Here is a 19,179-nt window from a genome sequence, read left to right on the forward strand (position 1 = left end):
TGGTTTTGTGCTTTTGTTAGTTTTCTGTCGTGGGCACGGGGTGGCATCACGCAAGGCAGACTTCTTTGATACGCGTTCCATTACTTAGGTGGTTCGGGCTCTGCACTGCAGTCTTAGCTCTAAACATACACTGTCTACATTGCTGTCCTGAATCGAGGCGCATTCGTTGTACGCGTTTACGAAATGAACCACCAACAGACGTACCGATGAATCGCAGGAGGTCGCCCAACGAGCAGAAGCCCTCTTGCGGTCACGAGGCGACAAGTTCCGGATCATGTTCTCCTCCACCCTGGGGGTGATGGTTTACGTTGGAACGTCAGTTAGGAACGAGCCATCTGGGCCTAATCAAGGGTGCGACCAGTCGTACATGGCTGACTGGGACTTCTTGTGTAGTGGAGGTGCACCCTTAGGACCGGAGGTGCTCGACCGTGCAGAAATGTACGCCTACATTGTCTACAAGGACGGCGTCAAACAGCACTTTGTCACCTACGAGAATTCGCATTCGTTGCTAGACAAGGTGACTATATATACCCAGCATTTCATACTACTCTCTAGAATATTGTATGCTGTGAAAACAGTTATGTCATTCTGTAGGATGACTGTCCACGTGATCTCTGCCTGATTCATACTTTGAAAAAGAGTATCGGACTTTTGTAAGACAAGAAAGAGTTGTATATGCTTCACAGTACGGCGGTTGCAGTGACTCGGCTGTAGAACTGATGGTTTAGCGTGCGATTCTGGTAATGGTGGCTGCATTGAGATGGCCGCGAAATACTGTAGAGGCCCGTATACTGTGCGATGACTGTGCCCGTTATAGAACGCCAGGTGGTTGAAATTGCCGAAGCCCTTCACTACGGCGTGCTTCATTATCACATTGTCACGCGTGTTTTCTTAAATTCGAAGCATTTCTTTGCGAACTGCAAACACTTCTGGCGTCTATGTGCTTATCTATTTATATCTCTATCTATCTAGCCGCTTATGTCCGAGTACTCTCGTGATCGCGCCATTATCTTGGCATGAACTAAACTTTGTATGGGAGGGTAAACTGGTACGACCAATTTGACGCGCTGGTCAAGACATGACAGTTATGGTCAAGACATGACAGATGGGTAGGTTCCACTGGTATGCGGGTTTGTGCCACAGATGATGGACACTTGGTATCTACCTAGGAATGACGAGAACACATAATGGCAATTTTAACGCTTCAGAGTTAAGAAAAGAACAACCATACATGCGTGGAAATCAAGCACTCTACTACAGAGTCACGCCAGGTTGCGGAACTACGTCTTAAATAAATCCTAATGTTCGTGAAACATCACTCGCGGTTGCAGTGCTGCTATCCAATTTTATAAACATTACACATGTTCTCCTAGGATGCATATGTTCGTGCGTGCAACATTTACATATATGTTCAGCGTCATTTCATGTCGTGTCGTTCAATAAAAAATACAAAACGGTCACTTTCCCTCTGCAGGTTTCGTAAAACGTATATTCCGAAATTACGTGGGATGTGCCAAACTTTTTTTTACAGATTTGGATTTCAGCCGCAAAGACTAGGCAATGCTTGGAGCAGGCCGCGAAGCAATATTTCAGAAGCTTCGCGATAGCTTGAGGCTATTTTATTAAGAATGCGCCTACGACGTGAACTTACGCAGCCACTAGTGATAACGCAATAATGGTTGATAGCACATGTATAAAAGCCAACGCCCAGCATCGCTACGCAGATTTCTCGACGGCCGACAACTGTTCATGTCGCTATCCGGCTACACTGTGAATTGCTGGCTTCACATTTCATTTTTCAGGCACAAGTTCACCCAAATTAGTTTCGAACTTGTCGATTGCTGGTTTTGTCAACGTCACGACCGCGTGAAAATATTTTGGTTTTGGTGACTCCAGCTAAAATTAATATTTTAGAGGTATACTGAATAGTAGTGGGGGAAAAATTGGTTCCAAATGTGCATGTTACACCGCAAATGTAGTCGAAAGACGATAGTCTAGCGTCTGGGGAGAGTGAACAAAACGTTTATTTGATGTTCTGCGCCAGAAAATTGGTGAGTGCTATTCTGGAGGCGCTGCGTTAGAGTGGCTTGAGCGTGTAGCGGAAGCAAATGAGCGCATCGAGGCACGTTAGACACAAGCGCCATCTGGCAGTTATCTTCGAAAACGAAGGCGCGCAGCCCGCGGAGAAAGTTGCGCGCCCGTCTCAAAGATGATAAGGTGTAGAACGCAAAACGATAGGCAGGTGCCACAACCGTGACGTCATAGCATTGGAAGCGTTGGAAACGCCTTTTTAGGCATCGCGTTGCACTGTCAGCGCAGCGCGATAAACGCTACATTCCTTAGAGTTACTTGTGTGTGCCTCTTCTAGTATAAAGGCAGACGTACAAAACTTCGAAGTGTTGTTATGGTGCCTCAGATATGCGCAATATTTGCTTTTAAATTGACAATCACACAACTATGAACGCTAAACATTAAGCAATATTGGTGGGCGCGGCGAATGGGGTTGGCCGTTTGGTGCCGTTTGAGGTATCGTTAGGGCGGACAAGCAGACAAACGTACTGACAGACAGACAGACCAAAATGTTTTTGTCGAAGGTCCCCAAGAAAGACTATCCTCTTTAAAAACAATAATGCAGGGTAGTTGAATACAAACAGTCAATTTTATATGATTTAAAGGGACACTAAGGAAGAACACGAAATATGTTCACATTGACAATGATAGAAGAGCACAGATGTCGGTAATCTCGACAGAAAAAAAGAAAAGAAAGGTAGGTCACATATCATGAATTGCTCGCTCAAAACCCAAGGGCAGTATGCCTTCGTGACGTGAAATATGTACGTAGTTAAATTTTCATGTTTGGACCACGTTATCTAAACAATTGTTTCCGAAATTAACCATGTCATTTTTGGCTGGCTTGCAATCTAGTAAAATACCTATTTACTGCTACACAACGATAAACGCCGTAGATAATGTCATCGAAACTGATGATGTCATGACAGGCTAACACACGAACTTCAAGACGGCGTCATGGTAATCTTTTCGCGCATTTTCTAGCTTACAAACTTTTTCTGAAGGTGTTGTAAGCGCGTCATATATGTCGGTGAACATTATAAATAATTACACTTAGCGTCTCTTCAATAGGCATGCTTACCAGATGCACCATGCTCTAGCAAATAACCATGTAATTTACTTACTCTTTTCTCTTCTTCTCTGACGTAAAAAAAAACTGCGTTTTTCTACCGCAGATGGATTTATACGTAGAGAAGGCTTCCGATGGCTGGGCCATGTTCGAGGCGCATCGTGACAGCGCCAAGGACTGCGCCATTCAAGAACGCTTCCAGCGTCTGAAAAAGGTGCAGATGGCTGCACGCAATCGAATTCGTCGTGGAGGTTCGTGACTACGAAGGTTGACCACGTGATGGCCGTGGCACGTCGTCGTCACGGCTGCATACGTGTGTGGCGTTCTACTCGTGCCGCCATGCGCGGTGCTCTTTAAAGCGAGCGCATTTGTGGACACTCAGGGCTAATAAATGTAGCATTGCGGCAATAAACGATTGATCTTGCTTACGTGCATCGCTTTGGCAAATAATTAAAACCATTTTTTTAGACTAGTGAAGAGCCTAATAAAAACGTTCTGATGAAATTATACGTAATCGTGTAGATAGATGCGCCGGGAAGCATTGAAGCAATTGAAGTGTAGATGATTAAAGCCATTCCTTTTGGAGCATTGAAGAACATAATAAAATTGTTGTAATTGAATTATATTTCATTGTATAGATATATGCGTGTAGGAGAATCGGATCATGCAGTGCAAAGGCAACGTCAACTAGGTAAACTTTTCTGGCAATTTCAAGGTCACCTTAGTGTACGCCACTGAGCAAGAGGCGCTCTATACCTAATCTGGCATGCGGAAGATTTGAATTAGCAACTTCGTCGGTAGTGGCAGCACATTTGCTTTCTGAGCAGGGCGGGACGTGATACGCGTGGTAAGTGCTTATACTGCAAGTTGGTTGCGTTTGCGTCACATTCTTTAAAGCGAGGTATTGAAACAAGGAATACTTTTGCAATTCCCAACATTGACGTACTACATAAAGCTTGTTATGTGACAATCTGTGGCACGCGTCGTTGATGATGGTAATGTATAGACGAACCAACTAGGTCTCATACCTACAAAGGAAGATAGTGGAGGGATCGGGCGACTGGCACACATATAGATAAAAATTAAATTTTGACCTTTGTTTAGCTGGGTTGGACATAATGTTGCATACCCGTAAACTAGACGACAGGAGTCTAAGAGAGCATCGTATTATTACGTACAAGCTTGATAGTGTAATCTGGCCCCAATCGTGGCTTTCTCACTTGCTGATCTAGCTTCGCTACTCGGTTGAGCCTGAATCGTGTCGCGCATAAATGAGCCCCTGTGTGCGTAAGAATGAGTTCTTTAAACTATCGTATATTTTCTTGTGCAAGAACTGTGGCGAAGCGCCCACTACGTCGCAATGCTTCATTTTGCGAATCTGTGAAGGTCCCTCTGTACGTGTCCTTAAGGCTACGTGTGAACCTACGCAGCTGCTAACTTTGTTCGTGCGTTTCTTCTTAAGGACAGTTTATTATGACTGAGCACTTTGTGACTGGTGAGCCTTTGAAACGTCAACTTGATGTGCCATTCACATGCACTAACTCATAGTGCGGTTCCAGACTTCTCTAACGCTGTAAGACATACGTTAAGAAGACCCTTCTCACTACGTGACATTCGTGCAGCTTTTATTTTTTGAAAACAATTTCAACCGATGACGTGGCTCTGTGGTAAAACACTTGTATGCCATAGACAAGGTCTTTGATTCTCACTTGAACCAAACATTTCTATGATTTACTTCGATCTATCTCAATTTTTCACTCACTGGCAACGCCAATTTTGCGCTGACAACGCCCGACGGCGGCACCAGCATCGAACTTTTCGCGAAACAAGATTTTACGCTGTCGAGTCCGAATTACATTGTTGATAGTTGTTAAGATTACATTCTCGATAGTTGGTGGATTGGTTATTCCTCTGCAGCCGGTAGCAACGCCCCACGAAGGATCACCTATGAAAAGTTTCCTATTACGACGCTCCAGAGCTACACCCTCCCAATGTACGCCCCTCTCATGAATTTGCGAAATTAAAATACAAATAGGTGGTACCACTAAATTAAGCCGAGATCTGTGCGATACAATTTACTACCATCTTTCTTTGCGACTGCCTTATTATTTTCCAGGATTTTTTCTTACACTTTTTTGCTGAAACTGCCAACATAATTATTGGGCGTTGCGCCATTTCTTTCGCCTTGGTCTCTTTTTATTTACTTTTATTTTTTGTTCCTTTATATACCGCGTGACCTGCGGATCATCCCCTACAGTGGGTTCGAGACAATAATACATGGATCACACTTGTAATTGTCATCATCATCATTATGATTAAGAAGAAAGCACATCCCGTGGTCCGAGCGCACGAGACTCCGCACTTCCGGTTACCGAGGTCAAGTGTCGGATTTCTCGCGCGATTCTTCTGCGTTTCTGCGATACCAGTATCGCCCTTGAAGACAATGGCTGATGGTGAGTCAGGAAGACAATTTCGTTTACGTAATGATGTCGGGTCGTGGGAGAATCAATTGCAATAACTGCGAGAGCAATCACTGTAGATCTGAGCATTATCGATATGCCAATTTGGCACCGTAACAACAATAATGACAGTTGTGTCTTTTCGGCTTGGTTCTTCTCCCCTTTTTTAAAATAAATACTTTGCGTGATGATCTGTTTCGCGGAGCCGCCAGAGTTTCGGAAGCCAGTTTGCAACAGAAAAAAGACGACAAAAATGACTGCCTTTACAAAAGCCGCTGTCAAGGAAATACTTTTGACACAAATAATATTTTGAATAATTTACATTCGTGATATAGAAATTTTTTTTGTATGTGGCCTTCGTCAAAGCAGTTAGTTCTGGTTTTCTCGCATGTTTCAGAAGCCGTTTTCAGAAATCATGGCAGCTCCGCGCGACATCACATCGCGAAAAGTATAAATAGCAAAAAAAAATAAGAAAGCATTTTTAAGCTTCGCAAGCCGCGAATGTATTAGAATAATGAGGAGTTCAATCGCGAAAACGTACAGCAAAATACAGTGATTTGGGGTTGACCTGTAATCTGTGTTAGCTTAAAAGATGTATATTGAAATAGAAACGGTCATAAGTGGGCAATATTGGTGTTTGGCTGTAGATTCATGCGCTCAGTGTACTTCTGCCTGCTCATAAACTTAGTACGAGAGTTCTTCTACTCGTTTAAACGTGCACGCTAACAAAGGTTCGTTTAAACATAGCGTAGCTTTTGAAAATGCTTCCTGGGTGGAACGTTTTTAGGACTAGTGGAAATAAATAAATAGAAATCAGGAACATGATTTTTTTATGTGCTTTTATGAAAGTGTGCTTGGGCGAAGAGCATTGATGGTTGATTGACGTTCCTTCTTGTATACTATCATTTTGCTGCCGTATAAGACAATGAAATCTCGGAGTCTCGGACACTGCGAAGTTTAGCTGTTGCTTTGTACAATGATACGCCAGCACTACTCGGCAAACAGTGAACCTAAAAAAAATGAGGAAATGAATTTCATTAAGGTTTAATCAGAACAAGTTAGAAGAACCAACAAAGCAACTGCTGGGTATTAAATTTATAACAGTCGTTAAAAATGCGAATATACTTTGTGCTCGTGAGCTTTTTGGGCTCATAAGGTAGATCGCTTTTATTTACAGTGTTATTTACGAAAGATGGCAGATTGATTGATTGGCAGATTGACTGATTGATTGATTGTTTGACGTCGTCTCATTCTCATAGCAGATTTTATAAGCAGTTGTTTTCACACACACGCACACAAAATGGTTATTGTACTCCTTCAGGTTCGGTTAGACTTCTCTCAGTGTTTCTGGTCATATTTGAAATAAAATTGCATTAAGTATTATTAATACTGATATTTATTAGGAGCAAATTTATTTTCAAGCTACTCTTTTAAGTTCGTCTAAATGGATCAAGGTGGTCATGCTTGCGTCAATAAAGATTTTTATTTTGTGTCTTCCTTTACTAAACGCCTTGTTACCACTGGTTTCAGATGCTGGAAATTATGGACAAGCGGACCCGTACGCGTATCCTGGTGACGTTTCCTTATTTAAAGTGAACATTTCTTATATATTTGATTGAATTTGTTGTGCTTTGTCACAATGTAAGGTTTGAGCCCATTGGTTTTGTTTTAGCTGAGTGATCTGTGCAGTAATAACGATGGAGTGCGAGTTAATTATCGGAGATGTTATTATTACATGGTGCTTTTTTTACTTTGTGAGTTCACTCTTCTCGTTGCAGAAGTGGACAATTTGGCATATGGACAAACGGGCCTAAGCCCACTTTCTGGTAACGCATTTCTTTATATAAACAGAAAATTACGATTTCTTGTTAATTGCATTTGGAGCATCACGTCTTATGCATGAAAATGCTAGCGCAATAAAAATGCATAATATCCAACTTTAGAGATTTTAAGCAGCATATCTTCTGGAAAACATACATAATGTCTTTTTATCGTAGGCATATTGAAGGCTTTAGTTCGCATTTGTTGTTGTGTCTTATTTCTATCTCTAGCATCTGATGAGTCTGGGACGGCCTTGACAACCGGTAAGATGCATGTGTTCTTGTTGGTTATCATCACCGTAAATCTGTAAAATTGTACGACATCCGTATGAACATTGCATAATAAAACCGAATGTATCTAAGCTTGAAACATCGCGATTAATACTTGGACGATAACAAACTAAGCGCTGGTGCCAAACCAATGGTTTACTTCAGAACGAAAGAGTTGAACATCTACTCCAACAGACGTGCGTACGAAAAACGTACATGTTTCGGAGAAGTCACTATTTTTTATGGAACTTAGATTGTCCCTGTTTCTTACAAAGTATAACAGGGCACGCATAAATATATTTTTCTTTTCTTTCCAGCATACGTTGCTTCTGTAACTTATTTTTGCTTCTTGAGTATGCAAACCATTCATGAGTAATTGCTCTAACAATTACCAGGTGCGTCTTTATTTGAGACAAAAAGTTCCCTTGGAAAGAAATAAGCTCAAAAGAAAAGGGAAGTGATAGAAACATATTATATTTGAAAAGACGGAGTCAGGTGTGTGAGTGTTTTGTTTTGCTCCTTTTCGGAAAAATAATCTTGTTGCATGCAAAATTTGGGTTATACCATGTATGCATTACTGCCCTACGTATGACTACTTTAGCAAATGTATAAAAGGCTGGGTTAATTCGAGCAGATTAGCACTTGATGACCAACGCTGCTTCCTTTTGGCTTCATTCTGTCCTTTAAATACTGTTTCGACTCCAAGTTTATATGTCAACAGTGGTAGTCCTAGTCAAGTGCTGGTAATATCGTAACAGAAAACCCTCACGCATTTATTCTTCCTCGTTTAAAACTATTCTTCCTCGTCAGAGACGTTTTATCAGAACGCAATGTTTTCGCAGGCCTTCCTATGTTTTGTTTGACTTTAGTTTACCCCTATTGTGAGGGAAATTATAGCGCATCACTTGAACTATGTTCTGAAATTAATATATGGGTGGAAATTGTAGGGAATAGATTAGCGCTGCATTGTCGCAAACGTTCATTTTACAGCAGCCTACAATGATGAACTAATGAAATGTTGGATGCTGGGAATATGAGAGGTTGCATTCCGCACTCGTGATTCCACATTTGCACAGTGCTACGGAAAGTGGATTTTGTGACAGATTTAGATATCGGCATCTATAATCTCTTTTATAGGTACAGAAACGAGTAACGCGTAAGTATATCACTACAGTGCGATTTCCGTTGGCGTGTATGTGACCATTAGCCTATAAGTTTGTTATAGATTCATATATCCTCTAAATCATACACAGAAAAAAGAGCACTAAATGCCCTGGAATAGCCGTGCTTCAATGCTGCACAGTAATGTGGTAAATTAAGCTACATTACGAATAAAGTAAAAATTCAGCAGATCCCACGTACCTTGCGAATCGACGTTATGCGAAGCATGCGGAGAGAAGGTGACAGTGTTGTAGTTTTTTTACTGAGCCACAGGTCATGGAATGACGCTAAATGTATGTGTAAATGATCTACGCACAGATATTTGTTGATGAATTGCAGATGTTTATATAACCAGCTGTTTGCACTTGCGTAACAATGCCGACAGAAACATGAGTATTAGCAACACAAAAATCGATAAGCTGATACCAAGTGCTGGTGCTTGCGAGGATGGTAGCCCTGGACACTGCTACTTAAATCAAGTCCAGCGCACTGTGCCTAACTACAATTGACGTTAACCCGGCATGACGGCTCTATCATAGGAGTACATGAGTAAGCTTTATAAAATCAGATAGCCAGTACTGCAGCCCCAACTAACGTTTTATGAACATTAGGGTGTATTTGAAAAGCAGTTCCAAGTCCTGGCGTGGCCTTGTGGTAGAATGCTTGATTAAAACGCAGAATGCTTGGGCTCAGTTCCTGCGGCGGCCATGTAATTTATTAACGCGATAGCGTTAGAGAGCTCATGTCACAGAAATACCGCCGCCGGCGTCGGCCCCGTTCGTCGTGAGCGAGAAATTGTCTGTGCGTCTGTGACCAAAAAAGCAAGTTACAGAGATCACCGCGGGAGGCCGCTACTTGTGCACGCGCGCGCGCGCGACCACACTGAGAAAGCCGCGCATTCGAAGGAAAAAAAAAAAGTGCTCAAGGTCACGAGGCGTGGTAGTTTCTTTGCCCCTTCCGGGCTTGCCAACCCTCTCTGCTTAGCTTCCAGCCCTTTCGTCGGGACGAGAGAAGATATAATGCAATCGTAGCATGCGACAAACCTTTGTAACTCCACTCGCACTGAACGGATTCTTAAAATTTTGCGGTGTTGAATTCGTGAGGCAATAAGCTATTCTAGTGAATTCATTCAACTGTTTCTTGAAAAAGTGTTTCAGAGCCCCTCTAACGCATTTTGTTTGACAGGTCTCACGACGAAAACGAGCTCATTCGGCGATAATAGCGCGCGCTGATACAATCTACTGTGTGCATGTCTGTGTGTAAATGTAACAAAACATATTATAAGTATGCACTTACCGATTGAAGGGCGCACCAGGGGCCTGATTTCACTATCGCGTTCAACTCTTAAAGGCGAAGCTTAAGGGTTCCCCCAGTTTTTCTTTGCCTTCGTTGGGTCAACGCTGCTGATGTCAAATTTTCTTAATACTCGCGCGTTTAAACTGCACTTGTGTGTCCTCGTCGCTCCTGATTTCCTGGAGGGGGGGGGGGGGTTATCTCCTCACTTGTGGTAGACACCTCTATACCAGTGGCATATACCCGCCCCCGGATATGTGACACTGTCTGGCGGGAAGTGTTTGATGACGTACGGGATCGAATTGTGACATTATTGATGTGTTGAACATTGTGTCGGATTCATCTGACCATCATACACTCCTATACTAATTTTGATTCACGCTGAGTCAAGGGGGTGATCACGAGAGCACCCAGGCATAAGCGGCTAGATATATAAATCGATAGATACGCAGATGGAAGCCAGATTTAAGTGCTTACAGTATGCAAAGAAAGGCTTCGCATTTATTAACTATCAGTGCCTCTGTGTCATATTTTATTGTAGCATCGCACAGGTCCGACGCCCCGCTGTGGTGGTCTAGTGGCTAACGTACTCGGCTGCTGACCCGCAGGTCGCGGGATCAAATCCCGGCAGCGGCGGCTGCATTTCCGATGGAGGCGGAAGTGTTGTAGGCCCGTGTGCTCGCATTTGGGTGCACGTTAAAGAACCCCAGGTGGTCGTAATTTTTGAGCCCTCCACTACGGCATCTCTCATAATCATATGGTGGTTTCGGGACGTTAAACCCCACGTATCAATCAGCACAGCTGCGAACCACGAAATATACGCGTATCGCTATGTTATCTGCCTTATTTTCTTCCGTTATTGTCCTGTATTTTAGTGTAAACACGAGAAGGTTAAACTACGTCTATTGAATATCACATAGAAGTTTCAATACGGATTAGCTCGTTTCTCTATTTGATCAGTAAAAGTTCTTGTGTTTTTTTAGGTTGCTGCGTCAATTATATGGTACACAACACTGATTTCTCTCCAGCGAAAACGCAGTGACCGTTGTTATTAGTTTATAGTAGTGATCAGAATATCCCTTTTCAATTAGAAAAAAAGAAAAGAGGCCTTGTAACACAAAAATTAATTTTGTAGTTTTGTGCGCGAAAACCTCAACATTTCCAAATGCTAGAGAGCTGTGCACTGTACAATGCCCACGCACGTTGAAGTACACCAGATAGTCGAAATTTCCGGAGCTCTTCGCCACGGCATTTCTATAAAATCAAATCAAGATATTGAGGTATAAAGCACCACATAATGTTATTACCCGAAACTGAATAAACATGCCTGTACATTGATCTTGTTAATCGGTTTCAAACTGCCGGGTTTTCGCGAATACATTCTTAATTATGCACATGGTTCTTTTGCGTGTTTCTGTTGAGCTCAATAGTGTGGCTTTGATTCCCAGCCACGACAAGCAGCAGTTCGTTAGTTACTCTATCAAGAATAAGCATGAAAAAACCAGATGGCCATAAATGATTTAGAAGGTCAGAACAACGCTTCTTCTTTGAGGGGCGACTATGTTTCCACGAACTTCGGGAAAATGAAATGTAAAGTAATGAGTGAATCTCCGAGCTAACGTAATGGTAAATTATGTTGATGAACATTGTTACTAACACGTGGTAAGCTAGTGACTACCCTGAATTCTTATATTGTCGAAAGCTATTTCGATAGGCAAGTAGTGGTGATGTTGTTCACATAATGCATTATTTCCTCTACAGCGCACGCTCCGCCACGATGGTGGCCCTAGTGGTGACATTCTGTATTCTCGCCTTCGTCATCGTAGTTGGAGTGCTGCTGGCCTTTACCATGGGTAGGTCCATTTTTCAGCAGTTTTTTTGCGCAACGAACTGGTTTTACGCATAAATAGGCACTCACTTAATCAACTTTTTCTCAAATTTTACTTTCAAATTACTCGACGAATATTTAATGAATATTATCTGATAGAGGGTGCCACTGTAGCATTTGTTTTGAAAAGTGTATTGTATTGCTCAATGCACCAAGGTGCTGCTTTGAAGACCACTTATCAAGGCTATCATTAGGAAAGTTGGCTCCAGCGACACCCCATGCTCAAGAACATTCATATTTTCAAGCCTCAGTTTTCTCCTAAACTTCAGCATTGCTTAGACTTTCAGTGACTAATCAATTCGAAAACCACATTGCAAACAATTATCATACTAAGTATACGTTCCAAAGGGATTTAAGCGAAGTGCCTTGACATTGCTCGCAAAAGGTCAATGCTAAAAAGAGTCATCATCTACTTAAATTGGGGACTGCATTTTGACCTGAAGCGTGTTGTATAGAGCTAGTAGACTCATAGATTCAGCAGGCATGTTAAAACAGGGGTAGAAGATAACACGTTGTAAATATGCAACACGCACAAACACGAAGAACCACTTTCTGCGCTTCGCTTGTGAGCGTGTTAAGCGCGGTAATGTGCTGGTTTCTTCACGTTGCTTAAACTTGTCTGCTAAATTTCTACAGGATCACTTATGGGGACAGTGTACCTTTGGATGACGTAGGATATCGCATTATTGGGCATAATGTACTGCTTGCTGGGTTTTTTGCCAACTTCCTAATATCTTGCAATGAAAGGGACGTTGTTATGATAGGAACTTCTAAATGAGTTGTCTCCAAATGCTGCCCCGAGTTAGCAGCTGGAAGGTCGCATTTCTTTACACCAATGTCAAGTATGACTGCATAGAAAGAGCAATGGTATTATTGAAAGAAATGATATTGCGCACCGCAAAGTGGAATGCATTTAGACTGAGACATACATGTCAGCGTGTGAAAAAAAGTCACAGCTTTGCCGCTAAGGCGAAGCAATGAACGTGATAGCAGTGAATTGGAAGGTCACGAGCAGAATGGCAAGCAGATTGAAGCGTGCCGCGAGTTTCTCACGCACAAATGACGCGCGAAACGTACTTAAAGGTACAGAGAAACGCCAATAAGCGTCGCAGTTGTTACTTTGCTGTGTCTGAAAATCGCGCCCTTTTCGCAAACGGAGACTGTGCAGCGATCATGGTGTAACTACAACAGAATCATTCCCTTGAAAGCTCAAGGCCAGCCAAGACGTACGGTCTTTCCCACCACGATGAAAGGGTGCGCGAGTGAGCGTAGCCTCTTTCCTCTCGTACGCGTGGGAGATGAGAGCGTGCGCCGCCGCGTCGTTAGGATGCGGTGACGCACGTTGCTCAGTAATTGACGCCTCGCACTCACGACTCAGAGGTCACGATTTCGCGCGCCAGAGTCCTTTTCTGGATTATTTTTTGTTCTCTCGTTTATATATATATAGATACGTATACACATACGGTGAGTGACGATGACACCGATGCCGTCGACGACGCAGACGCCAGCGGCAAAATCCAATCGGTAGTGTCCCTATAATTGCTATCGTAATGAAGAGATGATGTGAGATGAATCACGTTAAATTACATGCGTCATCACGCTAAAATAGAAGGCATTGAATACCAGAAAAGTGAAGCAATTTTGAGTAAAAAGAACATTAAAGCTTCCGTTGCTATTTGGGTTTCATACACGTAGTACAAAATTGAAGTGTCTTTCCATGTATACCCGTGATGTATGCGACAAATTTGTGTCGCGCAATGGGATGCCATCGTTTTATATGCTCCAAATGTCATAATGACTTAAGATGATGAAACAAAACGCCAGAAACACGGCATATCTTTCAAAATATACTCATAGCTTGAACGATACAATCTGGCATCGTCTTTTGCTTTCAGGTGACTCGGATGGTCAAACTGAGGGTGAGTGAAGCTTTTAACAGAGTGATTATCAGTTATAAAGTTCGATAAAGTGATCTTAATATGAAAACCACATTGACAGCATTTTATACTTCTGTCTTGGCCCTCTATTCTATTTTTACCGCTTTCCATTGGACGCAGTGGTTGCGTCAGTGCCCCGCATAGTACGCTAGTCATTAAATCAACGTCTACGTTCCTATCAGTATTATAAAATGGTTCCACAATCCACAAGATTGCCAGGCTGAGTATCGCTGCCTTGTTTCACAGGGGACACCAGTAAAACTAATAATCGCCATTGGTGTTGGGGTGACACAAATATGGGAGCTATGTTCAGACAACGACGTTCGCGCGTGATCGATATGTATCTTCACAGTACGTACCTTACAGGTGGGCTGGTAGCAGACTCTCTTTTCTGGCCAACTACTCAGTGAAACAAGTAGCGCTTAATAAACTGATTGCAGAGAGATTACATAATTAGCAGGGCTTATTTCGGCAAAAAAAATGCTGCTTTATGCCTTCTAGTGATTCTCGTCTGGTGTGCCTGCTTCGTCAGTCTCGCCAGTTTTCTTCAGTTGTGAAATACATGTCTGCTGCATTTATTATTGAATTTCCAGGCGTCGAAAGTGACAAGAAAGGTGAGTAATTTCAACCGCATTTCCTCTACCCTCTACCTCCCCCCATCCCATTTCTTTGTCTTTGTCTGTTCCTTCATGCATTTAATCCAGTTTTGCGCCACCTCCGGGATTCGTTCATCTTTGTGCAAACCATGATCTCTCATGATGACAACACGGTATCATATTCACTGATTGAGTTATCTATATCGTTGATGGATTCACTAAGCATTTGCTCCTGCATGCGTCCATTCAAGCGTGCATGTGTGAAGAGTCATATATATATGCGCGGTGTAAATATGCGTTTAAGGGGACGTTGAAAAGCGCTCCAGTACAGAAGGCAGTGGAACCGAACCGGTCGTCATGGCTGATCTACCTGCCGCACAGATCAGAATTGATGTCCCACCCACGATTATACCGACTCCGGCATCGACAGCATCGGTGACTAAGTTCCCTCCAGCCTCAACTCCATGTGAGTTCTCAGGCCGAAGTCACTAAACACGTGCGCTTAAAGAGAGCGATCAGTGATCAATATTAAAAAAGCGATCATAAAAAATTTCACGAAAAGGGGAATGAAGACTTCTCGCCCTGAAAGATTTACAATTTGTAACATTAGGTGTGCATGCACATACATAAAAACACGTGAAAATATATTGAAAGAGTGCTAGTTCAACATCACAGAGCTTGAAAGCTTGTTTTTAATTAAAATCCTCATTTTATTTTTTTATTTTTTATTTTGTGCATTAAAATTTTGATTTATTTTAGGAACTATCTATTGCTAAATATTTTGAGATTATAAACAAGTTCACTTATATAACAAAGCTCCGCTCATTTCGTCGCAGATTCGCAATGGTGGGTTGCACCAGTAAAAAATCAATCAATCGATCAATCAATCTATCAATCAATAAATCAATTAAATGCGGCAAATATCACAGAACAAGCTCAGTGGCACTGTGATATAAGCAACGTTAAGATTGGCAATTACGCATAGCATAACATGTACACTGTCAGAGTTCAAGTTCCGTGAAGATGTTGCACTATACGTTTGCAGCACCTACGACTGGGGCTCCACGGAAGAGCGGCATATTATTCTGCGTCGTCGGCGAGTCATTCGCTAATCCAGATCTATTTAATAGGCAGCTCTGCAACTACATTGTTTACCCAGACCTTGTCGCTGCTGGGTCAACTATCGTTCCCATCCATGGAAAAACTTCGTGGGAAGCCTTCCGAGCGGTCAGTACACATAGAGGTCGTTCGACGCACCATGCGAATGTTTTTTCTCATTGATTTTTTCTTCTTTGTGGTAAGGTCACATCGCAGTGTTTTGCCTTACTATAATTCAGCAAGTTATATTTGCAACCCCGGAGGAATGTGCTAGCCTTTTAACACTTTTCCGCATCAGCGTATTGAGCGTGTACCTTTCGTATTTAGTTCACTGTAAGGCCGATACGACATAGTTCATGTGGCTCATCAGAAATGTGGGGTGGGCTCTAAGTAGGTTGTCCTCCCCTCTGGTATGCCTGCTTGGTCAGAATCACCAGTTTTCTTCAGTATTGAAATACATGTCTGCTGCATTTATTATTGAACTTCATCACGTGCGCTCGTGAAAATCGTGTAGGGTAAACACAAATGAGTGTAGGGGTGACACAAATGATTTTTCTATAATGAGTGAAACCTTTTTATTATAATAAACCTCCCTTGTACGCGTCGATGTGTAGCTCCTCTTCTGTAGAAGAAGCTAGTCATTCCTGATTGATTCTGTTTACGCTGCACTATGATAAACAGAACGTCATAGATAATAAGGAAATCTCGGTTCATAAACACATTGATTGCAATCTTCTGACTGTGATACAGCATGAAACTATTTTTTTTTGTAAATCAAGCTCCATACGGTACATATATATAGCTCGTTTAAGAATTGTGGCTTATTACAAGAGTACATGGGCTTACTGCATTGCTTTCAGTATAGGCAAAGTCATATTGTTGAGTGAGACTGTTTTCTATATAAATCTGGACATTCAATGATTCCCCAAAATATTGTAGCGTATAATGAAAGAACTCGCTAAGATGAAACAGGATGCCACGAACGAGCACAACATAAGCTTCGCATGCGCTGCTAGCACATTTTTGCCGGCCGCAAGCCTGAACGAAACATTCTATATAGTGTATAGTTCACTTGTGTGGCTGTATGTGTGATGTATTTACCATAATATATGCCATAGAGTTCACCCAGTTTCTGGAGTAGCATGTCAGAGGAAAAGCCAGACAAACATCTCCAGTTCTCCATTAAAATAACTCTCTCTCTCTCTCTCTCTCTCAGTATTGGAGTTCGTAGCTTCACGAAGTGATTCTCACGAAAATATCCCCATCCGTTGAGCACGAGTGTAGTTGCAAGAGTTTATCACTCACTTTATGCGCTTTCGTATATTCCCAACAAGCACACAAAGCTACGGTAAGAGGTGGCATCATGCTGGCATCATGAAGTTGAGCGCGCGTAATGAAACACGACCACTCTATCCCATTTTAATCCCTGTACGTGGGTTTGGCTCACTGCGTAATGTTAGCAGAATATATGCAGCCCGGCTCCGGCACGTGACAGCACCCCGTGGCGACACCCCGTTACAAGAAGCACACCTCACCTAAAAGCCACTCTTAATTTATTTGGCAGTAACATGCCATTTGCTGTTCAAATTCACACAGCAGGTGCCATCAGCTAAACAGAGATTCAGTGCAGACCTCGGCTTAAAAAGAGGGGGCACAAGAAAATGGCATCTTCGCGCTAGGCTCCCACAGTCTGTTTGCCGTGAACGGTTGTAAGATTCGGCTGATATGTTCACGGTGATGCCTTCTATTCACAGGACGTTTTTTTTTTATCAAGGCTGAAGCGTGGTTCATGACCAGTTCCACCTGTGCAGGCCGAAGTGTGGTTCACGACCAGTTCCACTTGTGCAGGCTGAAGTGTGGTTTATGAGCAGTTACACCTGTGCAGGCCGAACTGTGGTTCATGAGCAGTTCCACCTGTGCAGGCCGAAGTGTGGTTCATGACTAGTTCCACCTGTGCAGGCCGAAGTGTGGTTCATGACCAGTTCCACCTGTGCAGGCCGAAGTGGGGTTCATGACCAGTTACACCTGTGCAGGCCGAAATGTGGTTCATGAGCAGTTTCACCTGTGCAGGGAGCAGTGGCGAACACCAACACGCGTGCCGGAGTGAGCTTCTACGCTGGCAAAACTGGGGCCGACAACAACACCCTGGATCTGCTCTCCACGTTGAGAGCTCAACTTACCGATATTGTACGGAGGCTCGAGTTGTCAGCCTTGGGAGTGCTAGACTTTCCATACCGTCAAGGATCATCCGTAAAAAGCCTGGAGGTGCCATTCAAGGTAATATACTATCACATATCTCAGTATGTGTGATGTGCTGAATGAATAACCGTACAGTGCGACATTATAATCAGTGCTAAGGGTTGCAGTAGCATTCGCCTTTGTGTTTCTTCTAGGGGTTACCATGTTGCGTTACGTACCTAGAAGGTGCGTTTTAAATAGTGATTAAGGCACTGTGGTGGAGAAAAATTGAAAAAAAAAAGAAAGGGAAGTAATGTGCACTATGACCTAATTATGCGGCTCAAAACCATTAATATACACAAATGATTGCAGTTTTGTCACGTGACACACCAGTGTATTTATATGTGAACGAAACTCAAAATACAGAAAAGACAGCCACCAACATTAGTGCGATAGTCAAGCTCGTTAGTGAAGCTGTGAGTTGTCATGTACAGCCGCACCGTATTGCAAGCTTTTAGTTGACCATGATACCGCTTTAGTTGCTCGTTGCAATTCGTTGAATTACGTTTGCTTGCGATTTCGCCATGCACAGGTTTTTGAAGAGGAATTGGTTCAACAGGTCAAGCCCATGGTCTTCTTGGGCGTGGGGTTGATCAGTTCTTTATTGGCGAATGACTTTGTATCTCAAGTCGTAACTATGAAGTAAGTAGAAAAGACGAAGTTTATTAGGTAGTCTTTTTTAGCTTTGAGTGAGCTGTAAATAGTCATATAAAAGGGTGGCATCACAGCCTGAGTGTTGCAGCTAACTTTTTCAGAACATGAAGTCATGGGCACAAGGGTTCAAGAATCAACAACAAATTAGTATTTTTCCTTTTGCTTACTACAGTCCCTTCATAACTACATGCAATCTAGGCAAGCGCACCAGCTATTTTGCATCTTAAAAACAGGCATAAGAGTTTCATACAGTCCCACTGTATCCTTCGATATTGTTCAATGAGTGTTCACATTCTTTAACACTATTTGTAAGCTTAGCAGCCACGAGTCAGTTTGTTTGGATATCGATTATTTAAAAACAGTTCTTAGTGGGTGCATAACCATGTCACCATGGTCGTTATGAGTACTGATACATTTTTAGGGGTGGCATGCCACTCAGCCACAGTAAATTGTATTATATACTCTGATTGATTTATTAATAGATATGTGGGGTTTTACGTCCCAAAACCACCATATGATTATGAGAGACGCCGTGGTGGAGGGCTCCGAAAATTTCGACCATCTGGGGTTCTTTAACGTGCACCCAAATGTGAGTACATGGGCCTACAACATTTCCGCTTCCATCG

At 42.6% G+C, this 19,179-nt stretch overlaps 2 protein-coding genes across 7 annotated transcripts in view; both read left to right on the top strand.

The window, feature by feature from the left end:
• The window catches only part of LOC119171395 (uncharacterized), a 95,106-nt gene extending 91,539 nt beyond the window's left edge, over nt 1–3,567 (top strand). For all 6 annotated transcript variants that reach the window (XM_075892696.1, XM_075892697.1, XM_037422231.2 and 3 more), the window contains 2 exons: nt 218–517; nt 3,246–3,567. In XM_075892696.1, coding sequence (XP_075748811.1) covers nt 218–517; nt 3,246–3,398 — 453 coding nt within the window. In that variant the 3' untranslated portion in view covers nt 3,399–3,567. The remainder of the gene's footprint in view (nt 1–217; nt 518–3,245) is intronic.
• A 3,753-nt stretch (nt 3,568–7,320) lies between these two features.
• The window catches only part of LOC142814260 (uncharacterized), a 59,679-nt gene continuing 47,820 nt past the window's right edge, over nt 7,321–19,179 (top strand). The window contains exons 1-9 of the mRNA XM_075892701.1: nt 7,321–7,424; nt 7,650–7,682; nt 11,904–11,995; nt 13,926–13,949; nt 14,561–14,581; nt 14,868–15,029; nt 15,609–15,790; nt 17,732–17,938; nt 18,432–18,541. Coding sequence (XP_075748816.1) covers nt 11,920–11,995; nt 13,926–13,949; nt 14,561–14,581; nt 14,868–15,029; nt 15,609–15,790; nt 17,732–17,938; nt 18,432–18,541 — 782 coding nt within the window. The 5' untranslated portion in view covers nt 7,321–7,424; nt 7,650–7,682; nt 11,904–11,919. The remainder of the gene's footprint in view (nt 7,425–7,649; nt 7,683–11,903; nt 11,996–13,925; nt 13,950–14,560; nt 14,582–14,867; nt 15,030–15,608; nt 15,791–17,731; nt 17,939–18,431; nt 18,542–19,179) is intronic.

The sequence above is a fragment of the Rhipicephalus microplus genome, chromosome 4 (genome assembly GCF_043290135.1).
Source record: "Rhipicephalus microplus isolate Deutch F79 chromosome 4, USDA_Rmic, whole genome shotgun sequence".
NCBI classification, from domain to species: Eukaryota; Metazoa; Arthropoda; class Arachnida; order Ixodida; family Ixodidae; genus Rhipicephalus; species Rhipicephalus microplus.